The sequence below is a fragment of the Boleophthalmus pectinirostris genome, unplaced genomic scaffold (genome assembly GCF_026225935.1).
Source record: "Boleophthalmus pectinirostris isolate CB_2022bp ecotype Guang Dong unplaced genomic scaffold, ASM2622593v1 HiC_scaffold_18, whole genome shotgun sequence".
NCBI classification, from domain to species: domain Eukaryota; kingdom Metazoa; phylum Chordata; class Actinopteri; order Gobiiformes; family Gobiidae; genus Boleophthalmus; species Boleophthalmus pectinirostris.
Genome location: NW_026571133.1, coordinates 17,756,425 through 17,775,953, shown reverse-complemented (window position 1 = coordinate 17,775,953; position 19,529 = coordinate 17,756,425). Strand labels below are relative to the sequence as shown.

Sequence of the window (19,529 nt, the reverse complement as noted above, 5' to 3'; positions counted from 1 at the left end):
ATAATAATAATAATAATAAATTTAAGACAAATCTGAAAACTACACCTGCAGACTGCTCCACAACACCGCCCTGTTTGTTTAACCACATTTATTGGGTCAACGTAATGAAGAAAAAGAAAAAAAAACACTCGCAAACTGCTTCCCTGTCCGTCATCTGTCTCTCCGCCTTGTGCTGCAACACGACCTGCCGCGATTTCCTGCTTCGGGTTTCCCTTTAAAAGGGGGCATGGCTCGTTGCTGGGAATTCACGTCATTTCGCCGTTTACACACACATCCAGATCAATGAGCGCGGGAGAGGGAGCTGTGGTGCGCTTCCAGGAAGGGATTATTATTAACGCGCGCACGGCAGAGCTGCTGCGACGGGAAACGCACAGAGACAAAAGAAGTTTCCTAATCGATAGCTCCGCCATGGAGACAGCCAGTACATTGAAAATACACGGGATTGCAAAGGAATAAACTTCTCTGTCCGTAACAAGTCGACAGTCGTTAGTGCCATCGTCGAAGGGCTTGTTTTGGTCAAGAAAAACAGGGATAGAAAGACGAGGAGGACCGCGGAAAAGTGAGGAAGGAGACGCGGTGAAGTTGACGGAAGATAATGTCTGAATCCTCCCCCGTTGTGGCCAAGGTAACAGGCTCGGTTCGCTCTTTGTTTTCCTCCAGCACACATTTGCACACGCTGGGGCACTGCTGTAACGCACGGCGGGCTACATTTGCAGGCTCGCCTCCTACAGATGTGCACACTGTAGCGCGCTTGTTTGGACACTCATCTGTTGCTCGCCTCCACTCCACTGAGAAAGCTCTGCTGCTGTTGATGTCGTGACGGTGGCACACACAATGTTCCCTGAAGCTGATTTGGAATAGCTTGGCACTCTGGAAGTACAGATCCATTCTTGGCACACATTTGAATCCACTCAATTTGATGTACTTAATTTACACAATAGCGTAGGTATTGAACCCAAAAGCTACTATACAACAACATTATTATGACAGCTTACCGGGTTGACACCTACATTTTATTGTTCTTGCCACTGTCATTGAAGCTTTTTTGCACTGACTTTTCTAGCATTTTAGAGGAGTGCATACAGTGTCAATGAACTGGATATTGAAATATTATTCCTGATCAAAAACGCTGTGTCTATTTAAATGAATAATTCAACAGTTCATGGCAGCGAGAGGATCATATTTTGCTGGTAACAATCTTGTCCTTCATTCAGCTGATTCAAATGTGTGTCTTATAGTTTGTTAACCACTGCAAAACACAATGTTAAACATGTTCATTCAATAGGTCTAAAACTGAACTTGGGTGCAATTTTAATAATATTGATATTACTGCCTTGGGGTAAGATATAGCCATACTCACAATAAAAAAAAAAAAAAGAAAATCTTGCACAAAGACTATTTTCAGTTCCTCTTGCATTACTTTTTCATATATTAAATGTGTCATATTTTCCAATAATAAGTCAGAAAGTCTTAATTGCGTTGTATATGCTCCATACAGGCAACTGTAGCTTTTTTAAATAATAAAATATTGCTGCAGAATTGAGAAGCAGCTATACAGAGCTATACATTTTTTTTTTTACAAAGAATGTATTGCTTCACTTCTTCATTTCCACAGGAAATTTCTGGTTCAAAAGCCAGTTTGTTTCCTTGTTTGAGATAAAAGTGAGGAACCTCACAAATGACCAAGTTGCGTTTATAATCTTACATGGACAGGCAAAGAATGAAATTGAGACATGCAGACGTGACGTGGTCACCAGGAATGAGGAGATATCTGAGCTTAAAACTACAGTTCTGTTTGTGTATCAGAGCCGTGTAGCACAAATGTATCATACACACATGTATAATGAATAGCCATGTGATCTAAACATTATGTTTCTCTGGTTTTGTGTTTATTTCTAAAGTAATGATGATGTCACTAACACTGATCTCACCAAACTTGAAAACTGTGTTTACGCAGCGCATATTCCTAATTTCCGTGAATCTTTTTTTTTTTCTGGATGGAGGTGAATGTAAGAAAAAAACTACAGCTTTGGTATGGAGTAACTGCATGTTTGACAACTTGAGCAGGATCAAAGGTTTTCTAAATGTAGTTATTCATTGTAAAGGTTTGTTGTAGTCTTAAGCCAGTCAAAGTTTAGAAAAGAAAAATATGCATTGGTTATTAAGAATAACTAATCTAAATAATCTAAAGAAGAACTAATCTAAATCTATTTTAAATTACTAATGTGTGCAAATTAGGATTTGAATTGTGTAAATGGATTGCAATTTGCAAACATATTCATTATGTCATTATCCAAACATCATGATGTGTACAGATGTCTACAATAATATTGCTCTCAATAAAATAACCTTACAATTATTAAGATGCTGTCCCAGAAGTCAGGAGGTGGGATGAGTGGACTGTCATTGCTGTTTGGGTTCACTGCTGCTGCATTGGGATCTATCTGAGCCCTGTTTGTGTCTCTGTGTCTATTCATAGCAGGAGAGGAGCTCTTTCAGTCCTTCCGCAAACCCGCTGCCAAACTCCACTTCCTCCCCCGTCCATGCTCCCGCCTCGAGGCCAGCCAGCCGAATGGAGGACGAGCCCAACAGGCTGCCGGCACACCTGCGTGAGTCACACCACTGCACACACTTCCACTTGGGTCCACTGGGATAAGGCTTTTCAATTGGGGTCAACTGTATATTAAAACTGCAGAATGTACATGCCTTTTTATATGAATGTGCATTATAACCTCATTATAACCTGTGGAATTTAATGTAAATTTATGTTTGATTTAAACTTAAGCCTTGTAAACAGATTGCATTTTGAAATTAATAATAAAGGATGATGCCTAAATTTTGGTCCAAATGACTCATAATGTTACCATGAGTTGTTCTGGTTGTATTTTAATAGTCTATAGATTGTATCGCACTGTTTAAATTATGTAAACTGTATAAAAAGCATGTAGATCAAAAAGTAAAGTTATAATCATGTCTAAGGCAATGTCCATGCATTGATCACTATTCCTGGTCTAGTCAAGTCAAACCTGATAATATGTGAATAATAACTGAATTTTGTGTGTGAAGAGTGAATGGGCATCCCGGTCAGAAGCATCAGAGAAGTGAGAACATGAATAAGTAAAGATGTTGTGGATTATCACTTTAAAGTCCATCATGTGCAATTTGCGTATACTTCGTCATGTCATATATATATATATATATATATATATATATATATATATATATATATATATATATATATATATATATTTTATTGGCTGTTTGTCTTAAAACCCCAACATATACAGGTATTTTGATGGGACAAACGTCTGACTAAAGCTTTATTTGAACACTTGAGTGCAAAGAGGTGCATAAAATGCGGCTGCACTGCACACTGTACCTATTACCTGTTGTCTAGTCTAAAGTGACTATTACATAAATTATATTTGTATTATTATTAAATTCACAAATGTGTGGATATGTGTTGTACCTCTCTAAGTTTATATTGGTTCATTATTGCTCAACCAATCCCAGAGCAGGTGGGGCTGGAATACTGCCAGGAGATAGATAAACCTGTCCAAAGACTAAACTCCTACAACTTTCCATTTGTGGGTCAATAGTTAACTTTGTTGTTTATCTTTTCCAATGTGAAGGAGAAGTTCAGGGCTGTGGATGAGGCACAGGAAACCCCCTCAGTCCACTTCCTCTTTACATTGTTACAGAAAGAGGAAGTAGCCTCAACAGGTCCGCGTTCAGTTTCCTGATCAGTGAGCCTTGGGTCGGATCACATCCACTCTATGGTGGAAGTCCAACACGGTGGTTTTACAGACAGTAAATGTACTGAGATTTACTTAATACCCAATTGCTTGCCATTTGTAGCCTGCTCAAAAAAAGTAACAATGTAATAATTTTAGGGATAGACAATTATCGGATCATGAAAAAGTCATGAATCATTTTCCTATCACCAGGTCCCACCCCCTTTTATATTTATTTTCCTAATCAAATAAAAAAATGAAATTTTATTGGCCCTTTTTAATGTTTCCTCTTCTTAAACTCTCGGACCTATGGCGACGTTTCTTTGAGTTGAAAATCCACCTCTGCTTTCCGTTCCTTGGCTTTTATCCTCAACACCCACACTTACACATCCGTACAGACACTTGAGTCCAGAGGGAGGAGTGGGAAGGAAGAGAGAGGAGAGGACAGAGGGAAAAGAGCCAGAAGAAGAAAAAAATGAGGCAGGAAATTGCAGTGTGGGCAGAAGTCTCCATTTCCTGTAGAGGAAGTGGATTAGATCAGGGAGAAACTTGCAGCCTTCTCCTCTCAGAATAATGACACTATTTAACCATTTTAGACATTATTACCCGTTCAATCACTCATTCAACAAAGCACGAAGCAAAAATTGACTCCTTCTTTTGTCACTGGAGTGCCTTTGGATGTGAATTCATTACTTATGGGTCTCTTTTTGGTTTCTCTTAACAATTAGGAATAGGTTACCATAGTAATTTGCATGATTCACAGCATCAGTAGCTACAAGGCGTTCATTTGTCTTTTGTTTTAGTTTGAATTGAACTCAATAATATGTCTGGACTTGTCACACCCATAGTTTAAAGCTGATCTGAGTGGAATGCTTGTATTATTTGAAAGTGTGGCACCGTAATCCTGCTTTGTTTTCCATGAATACACATGAGTTACAATGAATAGTTTGTCTTGCTACTATCTAGATGTCTTTAGTGAGGAGTTAATAGAAGCCATGGAAACAAGATGGGCTGGTTTCCTTCATTGTTGGCATGTGTGTGTCTTGTCTCTGCACAGCTGGCTCGGCAGGCTTCAGTGGGTGGAGGAGTGAGTAAATCTTTGTGTGAATCCGCAGCTTGTGTAGGTGTACATTGTATATGCAATTCATTCCACATGTGCTACTGTGTTACTGAAAGCTAATCTTTTGTTTTCTTTTCTGTCACTGCACATTAACCACTTTGCATTTTTATGCTATTTCAAAGTCTGGGTTTATGACTTAAACATGCAAACTATGGCAATGTAGTTTGTTGTTCTCACCGGGCATCTTAAATCTTTTAAACGTCCACTACGAAACTTTTTTGGTGGACGGTACACCACCTGCTTGTCGCCATGAAGATGAACTAATACATTCTTTAAAATGTTAGCTGATTTCTTTGAAGTAACATAATAGACAACAGGACATACTTACAGTCTTGCGTTCTTGTAATAAAATATATTGAGTGTCATGAGGAATTTGCCACGTTCATGCTCCTAAAACATCCATCCTGTTTCATGTGTATGTGACACGACCCTTTGAGGACACTGTACTTTACAGTGGATACATTTAAAGCCTTAGATTTAAAAAAAAAAATGCTGAAACTGCTGTTGAAATTCAGTCTTGTTATGGTTTATAGGCCTCCAGGAAATGAATCCATCTCCGTGTTATATCCTCTCACAGATGGAGTCCAGCATGTTGTAAGTGTTTGGAGTTTTTTGGAGGGGAAATTTCCTGCCCCTGGAAGCGGCTCTTGTCCAGAGGAATTTCCTGAGTAGGCAGACGGGGCTTCCTGAATAAATGTTGCCGTTGGTGATGTTGTGTGCGTGTTTCTGGTCTGAAAGAGAAACTGTTCACACATGGCACAGCCCCCTCTTCTCCCAGTTTCAGACTCACCACATGGTGCTTTCAAAGTCTTTCCATCTAGTGAAGTCTTTTGGAAATCAGGTCTTGTGTTTATCTGGTACTCTTGATAAGTCTTAAAACAGTTTATAAATAAAGCTTACATATTCCCAAACTTCTATACCCTGCATAACGCTCAAAGTTCCTGGTATCTTACAGATCCCAACTTCCCAAACTGAAATTGACCGGTAATGATTTTAAATGGGCAAAACATTTTTAATCAGTTTTCATATTGTTTATTGGAATTGTTTGTTTGCATTATCGACTTAATTAAAAATACAGTTTTCAATTAAATCATAATAGATTTAGAATTTTTTTATCTTGAAATCCTCTCATGATCTCAAACTCGGTACCTTGTGACCCCCACAATTTAGATCCTATTTTGCACATATATTTATTTTATATCTCTATTGAATTCTTGCTTTTGCGTGGGTTGTGCTGCATTTCCAACCACAATGGACAGGTTTCATTCTTTTGCCCTTTACTCTGGTTTTGTAAACACAGCATGACCGTTTGACCTTTCCTAAAATACACTGATACACAAAATGAGTATACAGTATACATATATAAATATTTTTTTTTTTTTTACCAATATTGAACAATAACAGTTTTTGATTTATGGTTTCATATAAGAAACAAATCCATATGACCATTGGACCAAGTATTTCATATGTCATGAAAACCTTGTCACGTTGTTTATTATTAGAGAAATTTGAATGACGGCGGGAAACAATAGTTGCTTTAATGAGAGGCAGTTTGCTAATATTCTGGCTTGACTTTCTCCTTGTGGAAAATTTGACTCACAAGTTTGGTTTGTGGGATTGAGACCAACAAACAAATGCATTTCAAGCATGTACATATTGTAGTAGTTGAGGAAGTAGAAATAGAAGGAAAAAAACTGGCATGGGAACAAAAGGAAGAGTGTCAGTTAGAGGCAAATTCAGGAACTAAGTACAAGAGTCGGCTTGTTCCTGCCCCAGCCACTTATCAGAAACAGGTCGAGCCACTTCCTGCTCATAACCGTGTGTGTGATTGATGAGCTGCTTAATGTTTGTTTTGACTGGACCAAGTCCAGTTGGGCCGGACGGGGCGGGCACGTGCACACCGGAGGAGGAAGCAGTGGACAAGAGAGTTTCACTGGACAAAAAAATATAAAGGTGGCTTTTCCGCCCTCACCCCTCCCACCTGTCAGTTACTACCAAGAATCACACACTCATTAATGTTGTAAAAATTATTCATCCAAGAATAAAGTGAGGCGGAAGAGTCTGAATGTCTTACACAGAAAAAGTGAATTTACCATCGATATAGCAGACCCTGAGAACCGCATTCTTCACAATGTGGGAGTATTGGCCATTCAAGTCTGACCATGCTTCCATTGTAGGGTGCATTTTAAACTAATCTTTGATGACGTAGGTTAGATAGATATTGGCATCACTTAACAGTTAAAATATGCCCTTTTTTGTGATAAAATATGTGTGCAGTGGTGTGTGTGTGAATGCCACAGACTGGCAGGCAAGCTTCCATCAGTCTACCCTAGGGCAGCTGTGACTACAGAAGTAGCTTACCACCAAAGAACGGGGAGTAAACAATCAATGCAATGTAAAGCACTTTGAGTAGTTTCAAAGGCCCTACAGCATTATTTATTTTGATCAGACAGTTTGGTCTTGTGTAGTAGGTGAATTGCTTGACTTGCAATTGAAAATGCAGCAACTCCTTTTCACAAAGTCTTTCCAATTATGCAATATAATTATCTGTGCTTATTTGGCCCATTTAGTGTATTATTAAATGTCTGCAATACTAGCTGTTATTGTTCAGTTGATCATTATCTACTCCATGTGTTGTGACCATTTTGATTGATTTTGATTATATTGCCTTAAATTCTAGACTGAATGTGGAGAAGGCCAGTGCCCTAGACTGAAGAGTCACAGGTCATCACCACGTCACCTCTTCCTCCGTCCTTTCTCCTTGCTTCTCTCCTTCCTCCTCCTCTTCTCTGAAGAAAGAAAATCCTTTCCTCTATTGAGATAGCTACACCAATATCCGCCCACTGCAGCTTTGACCAAAAAGATAAACATTTACAGAAGAAAGCGTGACTAAGAATCTTTCAGTTCCCAGAGCAAAGTCCCACTTTGTCAGATGCAGACATCTGTTGTTTCTTTTCAATAAGAGTTCAACATACTTTAAAGTGACTGTATAATTACATTGGATTTGTAGTCACTGATGTATTTTTAGTTGGTATACAGCTTTTATTAACTTTTAATATTATTGTTTCTAATTGTATTTTACACTGTTCAATGAAACACAAAGAGGAAGTGAGAAGCAAGCTTCTTGCTTTATTGTGGCATCCTCTGAGAATATAGTGGGAACTGCTGTTAACAGTAAAAATATGGTTGTGATACTTTGCATAAAACCGGGAAGCCCGGTGGTTACAGTTCCTGCTTTTTTGATTGCTTAGAAATGGAATCAAGGTATTTGCTTTCATGGGGGCTGTACACACAATACACACTTAAATAAAAGGACAAAAGATGGACAAATGTCACTTAACTGAATAAACAAGGGATGGACAGCAAGTTGTATTTACTCTCATTGTCAATTGTGTCATTGTAATCCCGACCTCTTCACCATGAAATTATTTTAATTTTCAGTGTTAAACAACAACAAAAGATGTATAAAATCTTTATTTGTGAGTGAATGTGTACATAATTTAAAAATTTAAGTTTTAATTTATCTGTCCAAAATAATAATGCAATCAATTTCTTACATCAATTGAATAGGCAGTCATTTGCATGCTTCCTACTTTTTGACTGCCATTGCTCTATACCAGTAGTAATTCAGAACTCATTTTTGTTTTTAGATTTACATTCAAAAGCACATGTATGCACAACAGCACTCTACAGAAAATCTACGCTCATGTCAAAACCGTGGGCTCCTAATCTTCTCTGATGACACATTATTTTCTGTGGGAAGCTTGTGCCGTGAACAGAGTTACCAGGGCAACTCATAAGCGCCCTGGATGAATGAAGGGAAGAGGAGGATGAGATCATTGGTGTCTTGTTTCGCTGTTGCGGTACAGAAGCCATCGACTTCCCTCTTAAAGCCAGACAAGTTAATGAGCTCCGTCCTGCTGCCAAACTCATGGGGGCTGTCCACAGATGCATGCACCTTTTCTGCCCTCAACACACACACACACAGGAGAAAGGAGCTCACAGCATTTTGATGAAAAGTGGAGCTTACGAATGACTCAATGAAAAGTCAATCTGTCCACTTCTAACAGGAGTAAAACTTTACATTGAAAACAGTGATGAAAAATTGTCATTTTGAAAATTGAAAATGTATTCTCTGAAACTATACTGCAGTGAAGACAATTAATTGCTGTTGATGTTGAGCAATTATGTGACTGTAATGCCAGGCACACAGGTTTCTGCACACCTTGCAAAGGTATGTGAAATTGTAATTCTTCTTTTACAAATTTAAGGTACATGTAGTATCTTATCTCTTGGAGTCAGCCACCTACTTGTCTCCTTGGAGATTTTATTGCTTGGAATGTTCCATTGTATGGCATTAAAATGTGTCTTGCATTTATTCAATTACAGGTGTTTTATGCTGTAATAAGACTAAGAAAAACATTAAGTTAACTGCAACACCATGGAGCAAATCAATAAGATCTTTATGGAGAACACGTTCTGTAATGACTCACTCTCTCTTGGCACTGGACAGTGAATAAAGAACAGACTTGAGAGCACTGTAACTTCTAGGCAAAAAATGTAACTTTTTAAGACCCCCCCTCTGTCTCTGTCTCTCGCTCTCTCTGTATCTTTATCTCTGTCTCTCTTTGTCTCTCTCTTTCTGTCTCTCTCTGTCTTACTTCTCCTTCCTCTAAACACACTCTTCCTTTCTTTCCTCGTGCATCCCACTGTCAATGTCTAACCTCACACCGGGGGAAGTTTCCTGTCCTGAAACCAAGCCCGCTCTGGATTACTTCCTGCCTCTGCCTGTTATGGGACACATTTGTTTGGTCCAGTTTGTTTCCCTCCGCCCCCACTCTCTCCGCTCTGCTTCCTCCTATGGGCTGTGTGCAGATGGCTGGGGCCGGATCTCGCAGGGATCTTGGCAGAGCAACAGTACTCTGGAGGAAGCATACCGGAGCCGTGACCCCGTGACCCCCACTGTACTACTGCCTACCCCGCTCACTGAGCGCTCTCAAGTGGCCCACAGGAGACCCAGGTCCAGCTGCTGTGTGCTGGGCAGATGGTTGCTTGATTCAATATTGATCAAGGCACTGATGTAGTGAGGACTCTTTCTTTGCATCCCTTTCCATCAATTTTTGTAAAGTAGGACATTTATATATTTAGCAGTAACTTAGGCCTACTAAAACTACTTCTGAGATGTTCCCTTTTTATTAAATGAATGTTCCAAAACAACAGTTATGTCTAAGGGAGTATTTAAACTACTTTGCAATAATTTCTGCTTTAGAAGGAAAAATAATGACTGGATCTTATTACTACTGGAATAACATTTTTTAAAGATATACACTAATACACTTTAGAACCCAGTGACCTAAATGAGTTACAGAATTCATTTCCATGTTTTATCCCAAAATAAATAAATCCTGTATGAGAATGATTTGCCTTATTCCTGGATTCCTCCATAGGATGATACAGAATGCATCATATTTTATCTTTTTATATAATCGTTTAGCAGTTGATTCACGGAAACCAATGGAGGAAATATGGAGCAACACATTTCCTTATCTGGCCCACAGTTCCTGTCATAGAACAACACCTGTATCCCTTTGCCTGACACTTTTTTAAGATATGCCATTATGTCAAGACACTAAGGGTCAAAGTCTGTCAGCCATGCACTGCTTTAGATAACCTGCTACTATGGCCTCTGGCTTATCATTTGAGACTTGGGTCAAATAGGCTGTCAGAAGGGATGCAAGAAAGGGAAAACTGGTGATAGGTCTGATACAATACTACATTGTACAATTATCTTTCAATAAATGACACAATTGACAATAATTTTTATAAATTTTTTTTACAGTATACTGTTTTTACTGCTTTCATTTTTTATAGCATTAACATTTCATCTGTAGAGAGGGTCAATGTATCTATCATATCTACGAATTTTTCCACACATTTCTACTATTCATTAATTGCATGGCATGTTGTACTCATGTTGTCATGTAAAATTTTTCTGGAAATAAGTTTTGCTGCTAACATATCAAAAGGTACACACATGCTTACGCTGCATAGAGATTATATGTAGAAGTAGAAGTATATCATTGATGAAAAGCACTAATTGCCTATTCTTTTTTTTTTTTTTACTATATCATTTTGCTGTCTTTGTTATGAAATGCCTTTTGACCACAAAACGTTTTTTTTTTTTTTTTTTTATTGTATAGTATGGTTATTTCGATTAATTAATTCATGAATCAATACTACCCTATTTCATATTATATCATCATGATATGCTGGCAATCTGGACACAGTTTCACTTGATATTGATTGCGCCTTCTCTCTTTTTCTCTCTCTATGAAAACTTCCTTTGTTTGATGAGTGGCTGTGTGGGGTGGGGGTTTGCCAGCAAGGACAAGGTTCCTATTACTGGTGCGACAGTGACATTGGCGGCCGAAGATAACAGCTGTCCAACTCCCCGAGGAAGTGTTTGAGGCGAGCGATAAGTGAGAACTTGGAAAAGGAGGGTGGCTTTTCAATGTGGAGATGTGGGCTGGTGACACTGGGGTATGTTGATGATGGGGTACCAGGCTTTGGAAATCAGTGTTATACTTTTTGGTTGCTGTGTACACTTGGAGTTACAGAGAATGTTATCAGACATTTTAGTACAGACAATAATTTTGTATTTTGTTTATGAAATGGCACATTCATTTTCACTCTTCAGAAATAAGCAGCTAAAACTTCAGCCCCCAGCCTAGCTAAACCAGTGATTAATCTTGGTGCTTTGAAAAATATGAATAAAAACTTTAACTGAACCTAATGGGGTTTGTTTTTAGTATTATGATGAAAATCTTCAGACAATATGAGAATTCATCATCATATGCTAAAATGTGCCTGTTAATACCTTGGTAGAGTGTTCTACAATTTGTGAATGGACTGTAAAATAAAACACACATTTCCCTTTATCTATTATTAGAAAGATTAGGCTTGTCTAAAATGTTGCAAAAAGAGAGCATAAACAACAAACAATAGAAAGTTGACAATACTCTTGAATATTACCAATTCCTTAAACAGCAATATTTCTCCGACCTCTTGTGATATGACCAAAAGTACAATACTTGCCTCTTTTTCAATACAACGCTTCTCTGTTTCCAGATATTTCACACTTTTATTCCCATGATGCTTTGCTCTCTATAAATCACCGGAAAAGGACAGTGCATCCATTTCCTTCTGTGATGTGCCAAAACAAACTAATAAACTCTCAGTTTCCTCATGTGAGCTGAAGGAGCTAAGATCATATCAAATTTATCTCCATATTTCTCATATCCCATCAAGGCCCCTCCCGTCTTTATTCCTCATCTCCTAATCTCTCTTTCTTCTCTGTCTCCTCCTCCATGTGTTTTTTTCTTTTCATCCAAGCAGCCGTTCCCGTAATCACTCCCTCCTTTTGGCTTTTATCTCCACTTCCTCAATATCCTTTTTTACGGTCTGTGCCTCCTTCCTTCCTGTGCCCCCTCCTCCTCCTCTCTCCTTCCTCCTTACCTCCGTCCTGCACCCCCAACCCCCACTCCCCCCTTTCTTTCTCCTTCCTCTTTACCTCCTTCCTGTATCCCCCCACTCCCCCCCCTTTCCCTCTCCTTCCTCCTTACCTCAGTCCGGGCCCCATACCCACCCCCTTCTCTCTCTCCTTACCTCCGTCCTGGCCTCTCACCCCCTCCTCTCCGAGTCACTTCTGCTGCATCTTCGCTGAGCTCATGCTTCCTTCCTTCCTGCCTCAAACCAACTGCTTCTCAGTCACGTTGTAAGGTTATGATTGCTTTTCATATTGCTAATTTAAATGTAAAAGTAAAGGCTGTTTTTTTTTGCTGATGGGGGAAAAAAAAACGGGTTTGTAGTGAGTGACTGGTGTGCAATCTACACGCTAAATATGCCTTGAAAAACATGCTTTCTTATCTTGAGTGTACTCTCCTCCCCACAGATCTGGCCTGTAAGTTAGTCAGGTGCTGTCACCTGTTTGTCTCCAAGGAGATGGATCATTTTTCCATATTGTGGCACTTTCCAGACAAGCAATAACATCTCCATGGAGACAAGCATCAAAAAAGAACATCTAATCATAGAAAACACATGGTCTCAAATCTCACATATAAGATAAAATTAACAGGTTTGTATAATTTTTACCTCTGCAGCCAACATGATGGAATATATTATGTTTCTATTGGTCCCATTAGTGTACTCTCAATATGTACACACACATCAGTAGTGTAGATCAAACTAAATTTCATATGATTTGAGGTTTGGTATTATTGCATCATTTCATCAAACTCTTAAATAACTGTTGTAAAAAGCTGTCTCTTATTCATATATTTTTTAGACGTAATAGTCTTTTCCCTCCTGCGCAGGTCTGCAGCCGGTATACTGGAGCAGAGAGGACGTGGCCCAGTGGCTGCGATGGGCTGAGAAAGAGTTTGCACTGAGACCCATCACCAGCAGCTCCTTCCAGATGAATGGCAAAGCTCTGCTGCTGCTCACCAAAGAGGACTTCCGCTATAGATCGCCACACTCTGGTACCTAACATTGTATATGTCTCAATATCTATTTATTTATTTATTGCATGAATTGAGACTGAATATTAAAAAGCTGTTAATACACAAACACCAACAGAGTGCACGAGGACTTAGAACAGAGAACAGTACTTTACTGTTTTCTGTTGTTTTATTTATTAAAAATGATAGCTGCTAGCAACCTAGCCTAGAATCAAGTAGGTTGATTCAAACTTAATTTAGTGAAGGTGGATGGACTTGAATAACGCAAAGGGACATCACCTCCAAGAGGTGAAGGGTAAACATTTTGCACTGAGACTGCAAAAAGGCAGGATTACTCAAACATGCACAAATGAAGCTCAAATTAATATCTGAAGACACACAGATTCAGTCCAGAAGGTGTATTTTTCATGAGAAAATGTCACAAGGGGTGCAAAATATTGGACCTTCAAAGCTACATTTTCACAACAACCGTCATTACATCTTCATTGCATATGATTTCTCATAAATTTATTCTCAACGACAAAAAGTGCCAGTTAATCAATGCACAATTTACCTACAGTGCACATGACAATTTGTTCCTTCAACTAGTCTAAAATTTGATACTGCTTACGACTTAAGTGGTAAATAATCAATAATTAAGGCAAGAGAATTGGTATCACACAGTGTGGGAATATATTGGATATAGTCAGTTTATACTTTATACAGTACTCTGTATATACTGTTTTTTGTCTTTGTCCTCAGAATAAGAGGGGGAAATAAATAACAATTGTGAAATCTGAAGAGGTGTGACAATCTTCACTTATGAGAAATAGTAGCAAAATGTCACAAGACTATAAGTCAAATGATCTGTACGTTGCATAAGTCTATTTGTTATAATAGCTAATAAAGGGGTGGACTGCATTGCAAGTAACACAATAACAAATATCTCCTTACATATCACATATTATATAACTAACAGCTACAAACAAACACAGGCAATGTTTTTGGATGTGTTAATGAAATGTAAATCCACACTTTTCCATGTCTAACTGTGAGCAGCTAAGCCTTGTAAGACACTATGTTACAATAATATTTAAATTATATCTATTACTTATACTAGTACTTATCTATTACTTACTGTTAATTGCAACTTTTGTGATAGGACTGTCACATCTTTTGTACTTTTATACCAGTACAACCTCCTTATTCTGTTCAGTTAATTTGACTATATTGACAACTTGTTATACTGCATGTACATTTTTGTTTTTATCTTGTAGAAAAAAAAACAAAAAAAAAAACCACATACTCAAATCTAATCAGTGCTTAAAACCAGAAAGTGAGAAGTGAAATGGGTGTGTTATTCTACAAGTTTCCTCCTTTTCCTTTTGAGAATCATTTCCTTGTTGGTGTAAGAGAGACAGCATGACAAAGGTCGTGTTAAGTGGCATGTCTTGTAAAATATGTGTCACGTGACAGTGCTGTTGAGTAAATTTAAGAGTCCATAGAGTGGTCACACACTTCACAAACTACACAGCATTAAAGTGTATGGCTCATTTACTTGGACAGTTGGAATTTTCAGCCTCACACTTGCTACAAAGCCTATTTGAAGCTGGTTTGTTAATTTTTTTGTGTGTGTGTTATTGTTATTTTCAGTGAACAACAATAACAAAAAAGTAAGGAAAGGAATCTGCTACATAACATGCATATTTTTTTAGCTAATGTGTTATTCTCTTGTTTCAACTAATATTTTGAACAGGCCATTTGATTTTTGCAAAGGTCATTTATTAAAATACCCAATTAATAATCAAAAATAGTACTGTTTAATAGTACTGTTTTAGACTCTGATGTCTATTGCTGCTGTTACTGTCTGACCACTGTAATATAAATTGCTACAGGCAATAAGAAAGGCAAGGATGGATGACCCAATTACCTTTAAAAATACACACTTCACAAAAGCTGAAGGAACACTTTCTAACTGAAGTGTGAACATGGATGCAATCAATTCACTAACTCAGGAGGTTGCTGGTGGTACTTAAATAAACAGCAGGTTCATTAGAGCAACAATGGGACAACCCCAACACAGCGGTAGTTTCACTGGAAGACTGTGTGGTGCACTACTACACCAAGCCTCATGTGATGAGTGTATACTTTCAGTTATTGGGAGAAAATACAAAAAGGATGCCAGTGCCCCCATGCCCCCAACCTAAACCCAAAAGAAACCCCCTGGAACATTATATCCAGCCCCTTCTGTTGTTTCTAGGTTGGTCAATGGTCACAGTGTGCTGGAGCTCAGTGCTGCTCTGGTCCAGATCTGAGAGGAGATACACTATTCTCAGACTCTATAGGATGAAGCCTCTGCATTACAGGACCAGCCACACTCTGCTTTCACCTGTGTTTACTGTACAGTAGGTTGGTAGATTTGAAGGAATGGGAGAAATAATAAAGCATAAATTAGACTTTGTGACCCACTGACACTTCTTCAAAGTTTAAACGTTATTTTAGAAATCACTTTCTAATTACTTCACTATTGCTATTCACTATTGCTCAAACCTACAGCTACCATGAAAACTGCACCAAGAAAGATTAAAAGAAACTTGATTCAGTTTGTGGCACCATGTTATGATTCATTATGCACGGTGACCTTTGACCTTACTTGTCTGTCACAGGTGATGTCCTCTATGAACTGCTGCAGCACATCCTGAAGCAGAGGAAGCCCCATGCATTCTTCCCTTCGGCCTACTTTCCTGGGAACTCCTTTCACCTGCAGCCAGACAGTGTTGCAGTGCCACACATGAAGCTGGATGGTCAGTTCAGTACCAGACTTTAGCACTGACTAAATCAAGGCAAAGCTTTCTAATTTTAAAACATTATAGAATACATTTCCCTAAACTTGTAGGGCCCATTGGTGATGTGTATTCCTCAAAAGTCTCAAAGGTGTAGAAACATTTTTGTGGCAAACTGACATACCTGAGATTGTGGCAACTTGACAAACTTGAGTTTATGATTGACATTTTAAGAAATACCATTGAATGGCATTCAGACAATGCTAGTAAAACCTGTTCTACAAGGAAATATGTAGCTATTTATTTATTTTTATTTTTTTTATTTTTTAGGAGCTACATAGTAAAACGACTAGCTTTCTAAAAACAAATCAATCACATTTTTATTATATATATTTATATATATATATATATATATATATATATATATATATATATATATATATATATATATATATATATATATATATATCATATATATATATATATATATATATATATATATATATATATATATATATATATATATATATATGTTCATTAAATTGTTTTCCAACCTAGGATATTTAGCACATATTATAACCTGACCTCATGCATACTATTTGATATTAATGACACCTAGTGGACAAACTAAAGACTACACTGAACATCTATACTGGTGGAATAGCATAGCTGTGACAAATACATACTCAGCTATGATGATTTATTTTCTTAATTTATCCTGATCCTTAAAGATAGTTTTTTTTTAATTGCTCTGCCACCTTAAAACAAACATTAGAACAGGTGAGGATCTTTCTTTTACTATATGTTCTCTGTTCACAGACACGGTACGGAGGACATCCAGAGGACCAGAGCCCATTCCCCAGCACACACCGACCATCGAGCTGCGACACCGGTCCCGCTCTCCTCATCACACTGCACCCAGACAGTCCTCTCCGGAGCAGATCCCCCGTCCCACTAATGAGGACCACTTGCAGTCCTTCTCCCAGCTGCCGGACAGCAACCATCACCTACCTGAAGACGTATATCCACTGTCTGTGTCCCCTGCCGCCCCCAATGGCCGCTGTGCCACCCCCAAAGAGGCCCCCTGCCCTGGGAGCCCAGGCCCTCAGGAGGCTGGTCCTCCACGGGTCATCCAGCTCATGCCCAGTGCCATAATGAACCCTCTGCTGCTCAGCCCCAACAGGAGCTCAGCGGGGATGGACTTCAGACATGGGCGCTCGGGACCCCCCTCTCAGGGTAAAATGGAGAATGGCCGGGACAGTAAAGCCCATGGCCTGCTCCACCCACTCGCCCCGCAGCAGCAACCGCACCTCATAAAACAGGAGGACGTACTGTACAGAAACATCATCATGCCTGTTTCACCACCAGAGGAGCAGCAGATGCCCATAGGTCGGATAGCAGGTGAGAGTCGGGAGACCAGGTGCTGGTGAGGCAGCAACAAACAAGTTTATACAATTTCAAAATATAATATTGATTATATTTATTGCACTCATCAAACCAGGTGGTTTCAGAGGTCTGATGAAATATCTGTGATTTCTTTTATTGCGAGGTGGAATATTAAGATAATACATAATGTTATCATGGTGTGCCCATAGACTGCAGGCTGCTCTGGGACTACGTCTACCAGCTCCTGTCTGATAGCCGGTACGAGAACTACATCCGCTGGGAGGATCCTGAGAGCAAAGTCTTCCGCATCATGGACCCCAATGGCCTGGCCAGGCTCTGGGGCAATCACAAAGTAAGTGCATAGTATACTACAACTCGTAAGAGAAAAGGTAATTATGGTGACATGTAGGATCCTTGTGTTGATTTGTCAGTATACTGCAGAGCAGGACTTACTCTTGCAATGTTTACAATTCACAAACTCATAACAGTCCATTTTGCACCTTTTTATGCTACATTTGAGCACACTTCAAATGGTGGCGACAGTGACAATCATACTATTTTGTTTATGAAAAGAGCAGATAGAGCAGAGAGAAGTGCTTTGTTCATTTGTGAAAAGTTTCATTTCTAAGCTTATTCCACTGTTATCAATCTGTTGGAAGAATTCTACTAAATATTTCACCTGTCCCACAACACTTTCAAAAGCCCAAATTGGGCTACTATCTATATGGCTTCTAGTAAGTTAGATTAGTCCGTGTAAAGAAATGTAAACATAATTCCATCTGCCATCTACTAGTGGGGGTTGCAAAATAGCAGTGTCATTCCTTTCTTTCATCTTTTTAGTGTTGTCCAATTTATATATTTAAATGTATATTAAAACAAAATGGTTTCTGTTTTATTCATTTTGTCATAAGGACAGGCACCAAAACATTAGAGTCATGAGAGCATTTTCATTTATTACTTCGATTACTCCCATTCATGCATTATAATAGCTGCTTGTTTTTTCCTTTACAGAACAGGACAAATATGACGTACGAAAAGATGTCAAGAGCACTGAGACACTACTACAAACTCAATATTATCAGGAAAGAACCTGGGCAGAGACTTCTGTTCAGGTAATCCTAAATTTCACTGTTTTTTCCAATAAAATTTTAATACTTATTGGTGATTTTATTTTCATCATCAATTCTTATTTTCAGGTTTATGAAGACCCCAGATGAGATTATGAATGGTCAGGCTGAGCGCTTGGAGCATCTTGAGTCTGACATGGATGAAACGGTTTACATCAAAGAGGAGTGTGAAACAACTGTTGGACATAACATGAACTAATCTAGGTCTGGTTTTGGTCCCTTTGGGTCTAGCCTCAATGCCTTCAAAAGCAGCATGGACAATCGCAAAACGGAGCCTCCATCTTGCCTCTTTAAGGTGGCCTTGGAGTGATGGGATAGGGGTACCACACCTCATCCCAAAAACACATTCATTTATACAATACTTTTCAATGGGCGCAGCTTAAGACATTAAACATATTTTTTTCTCCTGAAATAAACTGCAGATTCAATCAGCTAGTGCTTATTTCACTGTCATGATTTTGTGTTCACATGTGAATTATAAAATTGATTTCTGTTCATAAAATATGGGTGTGTACTTGTGTGACAAGAATGTTTTCAATCACACAAATAAACAATTTTTTTTTGAAAAAATGTCAAAATATCAAAAGTATTTCTGAAATGCAATCAGTGGGATGAATGGGGTACCGTTACAAAAACGTAATTAATTTACCTCTTGATCTCTTTTGTGTATCTTATAAGTAAACTATCGTCAATTACCTTTAATTAGTAAAAATCCCAGTTTATTACAATTAACATTTTCAGTTACAGTATATTTGTATGTAACTTTGAAGTTTGGCATTTTGATGGCCATTAGTTGTAAACTGAAATACTGGTCGCAAATATGATAACCACTAGATGGCGCTGCTGTACAGTCTTTGAAAAACACTACTTGGAAACAGCTCACT

The 19,529-nt window shown here is 38.5% G+C and overlaps 1 protein-coding gene across 2 annotated transcripts; it reads left to right on the top strand.

Annotated features, from left to right (window-relative positions):
- Nucleotides 1–170: 170 nt before the first annotated feature.
- etv6 (ETS variant transcription factor 6) lies at nucleotides 171–19,147 on the top strand. Of its 2 annotated transcripts, none has more exons than XM_020926557.2 (8): nucleotides 171–625; nucleotides 2,483–2,609; nucleotides 13,227–13,391; nucleotides 16,016–16,153; nucleotides 16,952–17,533; nucleotides 17,728–17,870; nucleotides 18,530–18,630; nucleotides 18,715–19,147. In XM_020926557.2, the coding sequence occupies exons 1-8, from the start codon at nucleotides 596–598 to the stop codon at nucleotides 18,842–18,844; spliced, it is 1,416 nt and encodes a 471-aa protein (XP_020782216.1). In that variant the 5' UTR covers nucleotides 171–595; the 3' UTR covers nucleotides 18,845–19,147. The 2 variants fall into 2 exon arrangements, with proteins under 2 accessions (XP_020782216.1, XP_020782213.1); XM_020926554.2 differs by having other exon boundaries at nucleotides 2,480–2,609.
- Nucleotides 19,148–19,529: the final 382 nt, after the last annotated feature.

Excerpts from the sequence above, each read along its gene's own strand:
- etv6 (XM_020926554.2), top strand. The coding sequence starts at position 596 with ATGTCTGAATCCTCCCCCGTTGTGGCCAAG. Across the intron at positions 17,534-17,727 it reads GCCCATAGGTCGGATAGCAG|ACTGCAGGCTGCTCTGGGAC; the intron begins GTGAGAGTCGGG and ends GTGTGCCCATAG. Across the intron at positions 17,871-18,529 it reads GGCTCTGGGGCAATCACAAA|AACAGGACAAATATGACGTA; the intron begins GTAAGTGCATAG and ends TTTCCTTTACAG.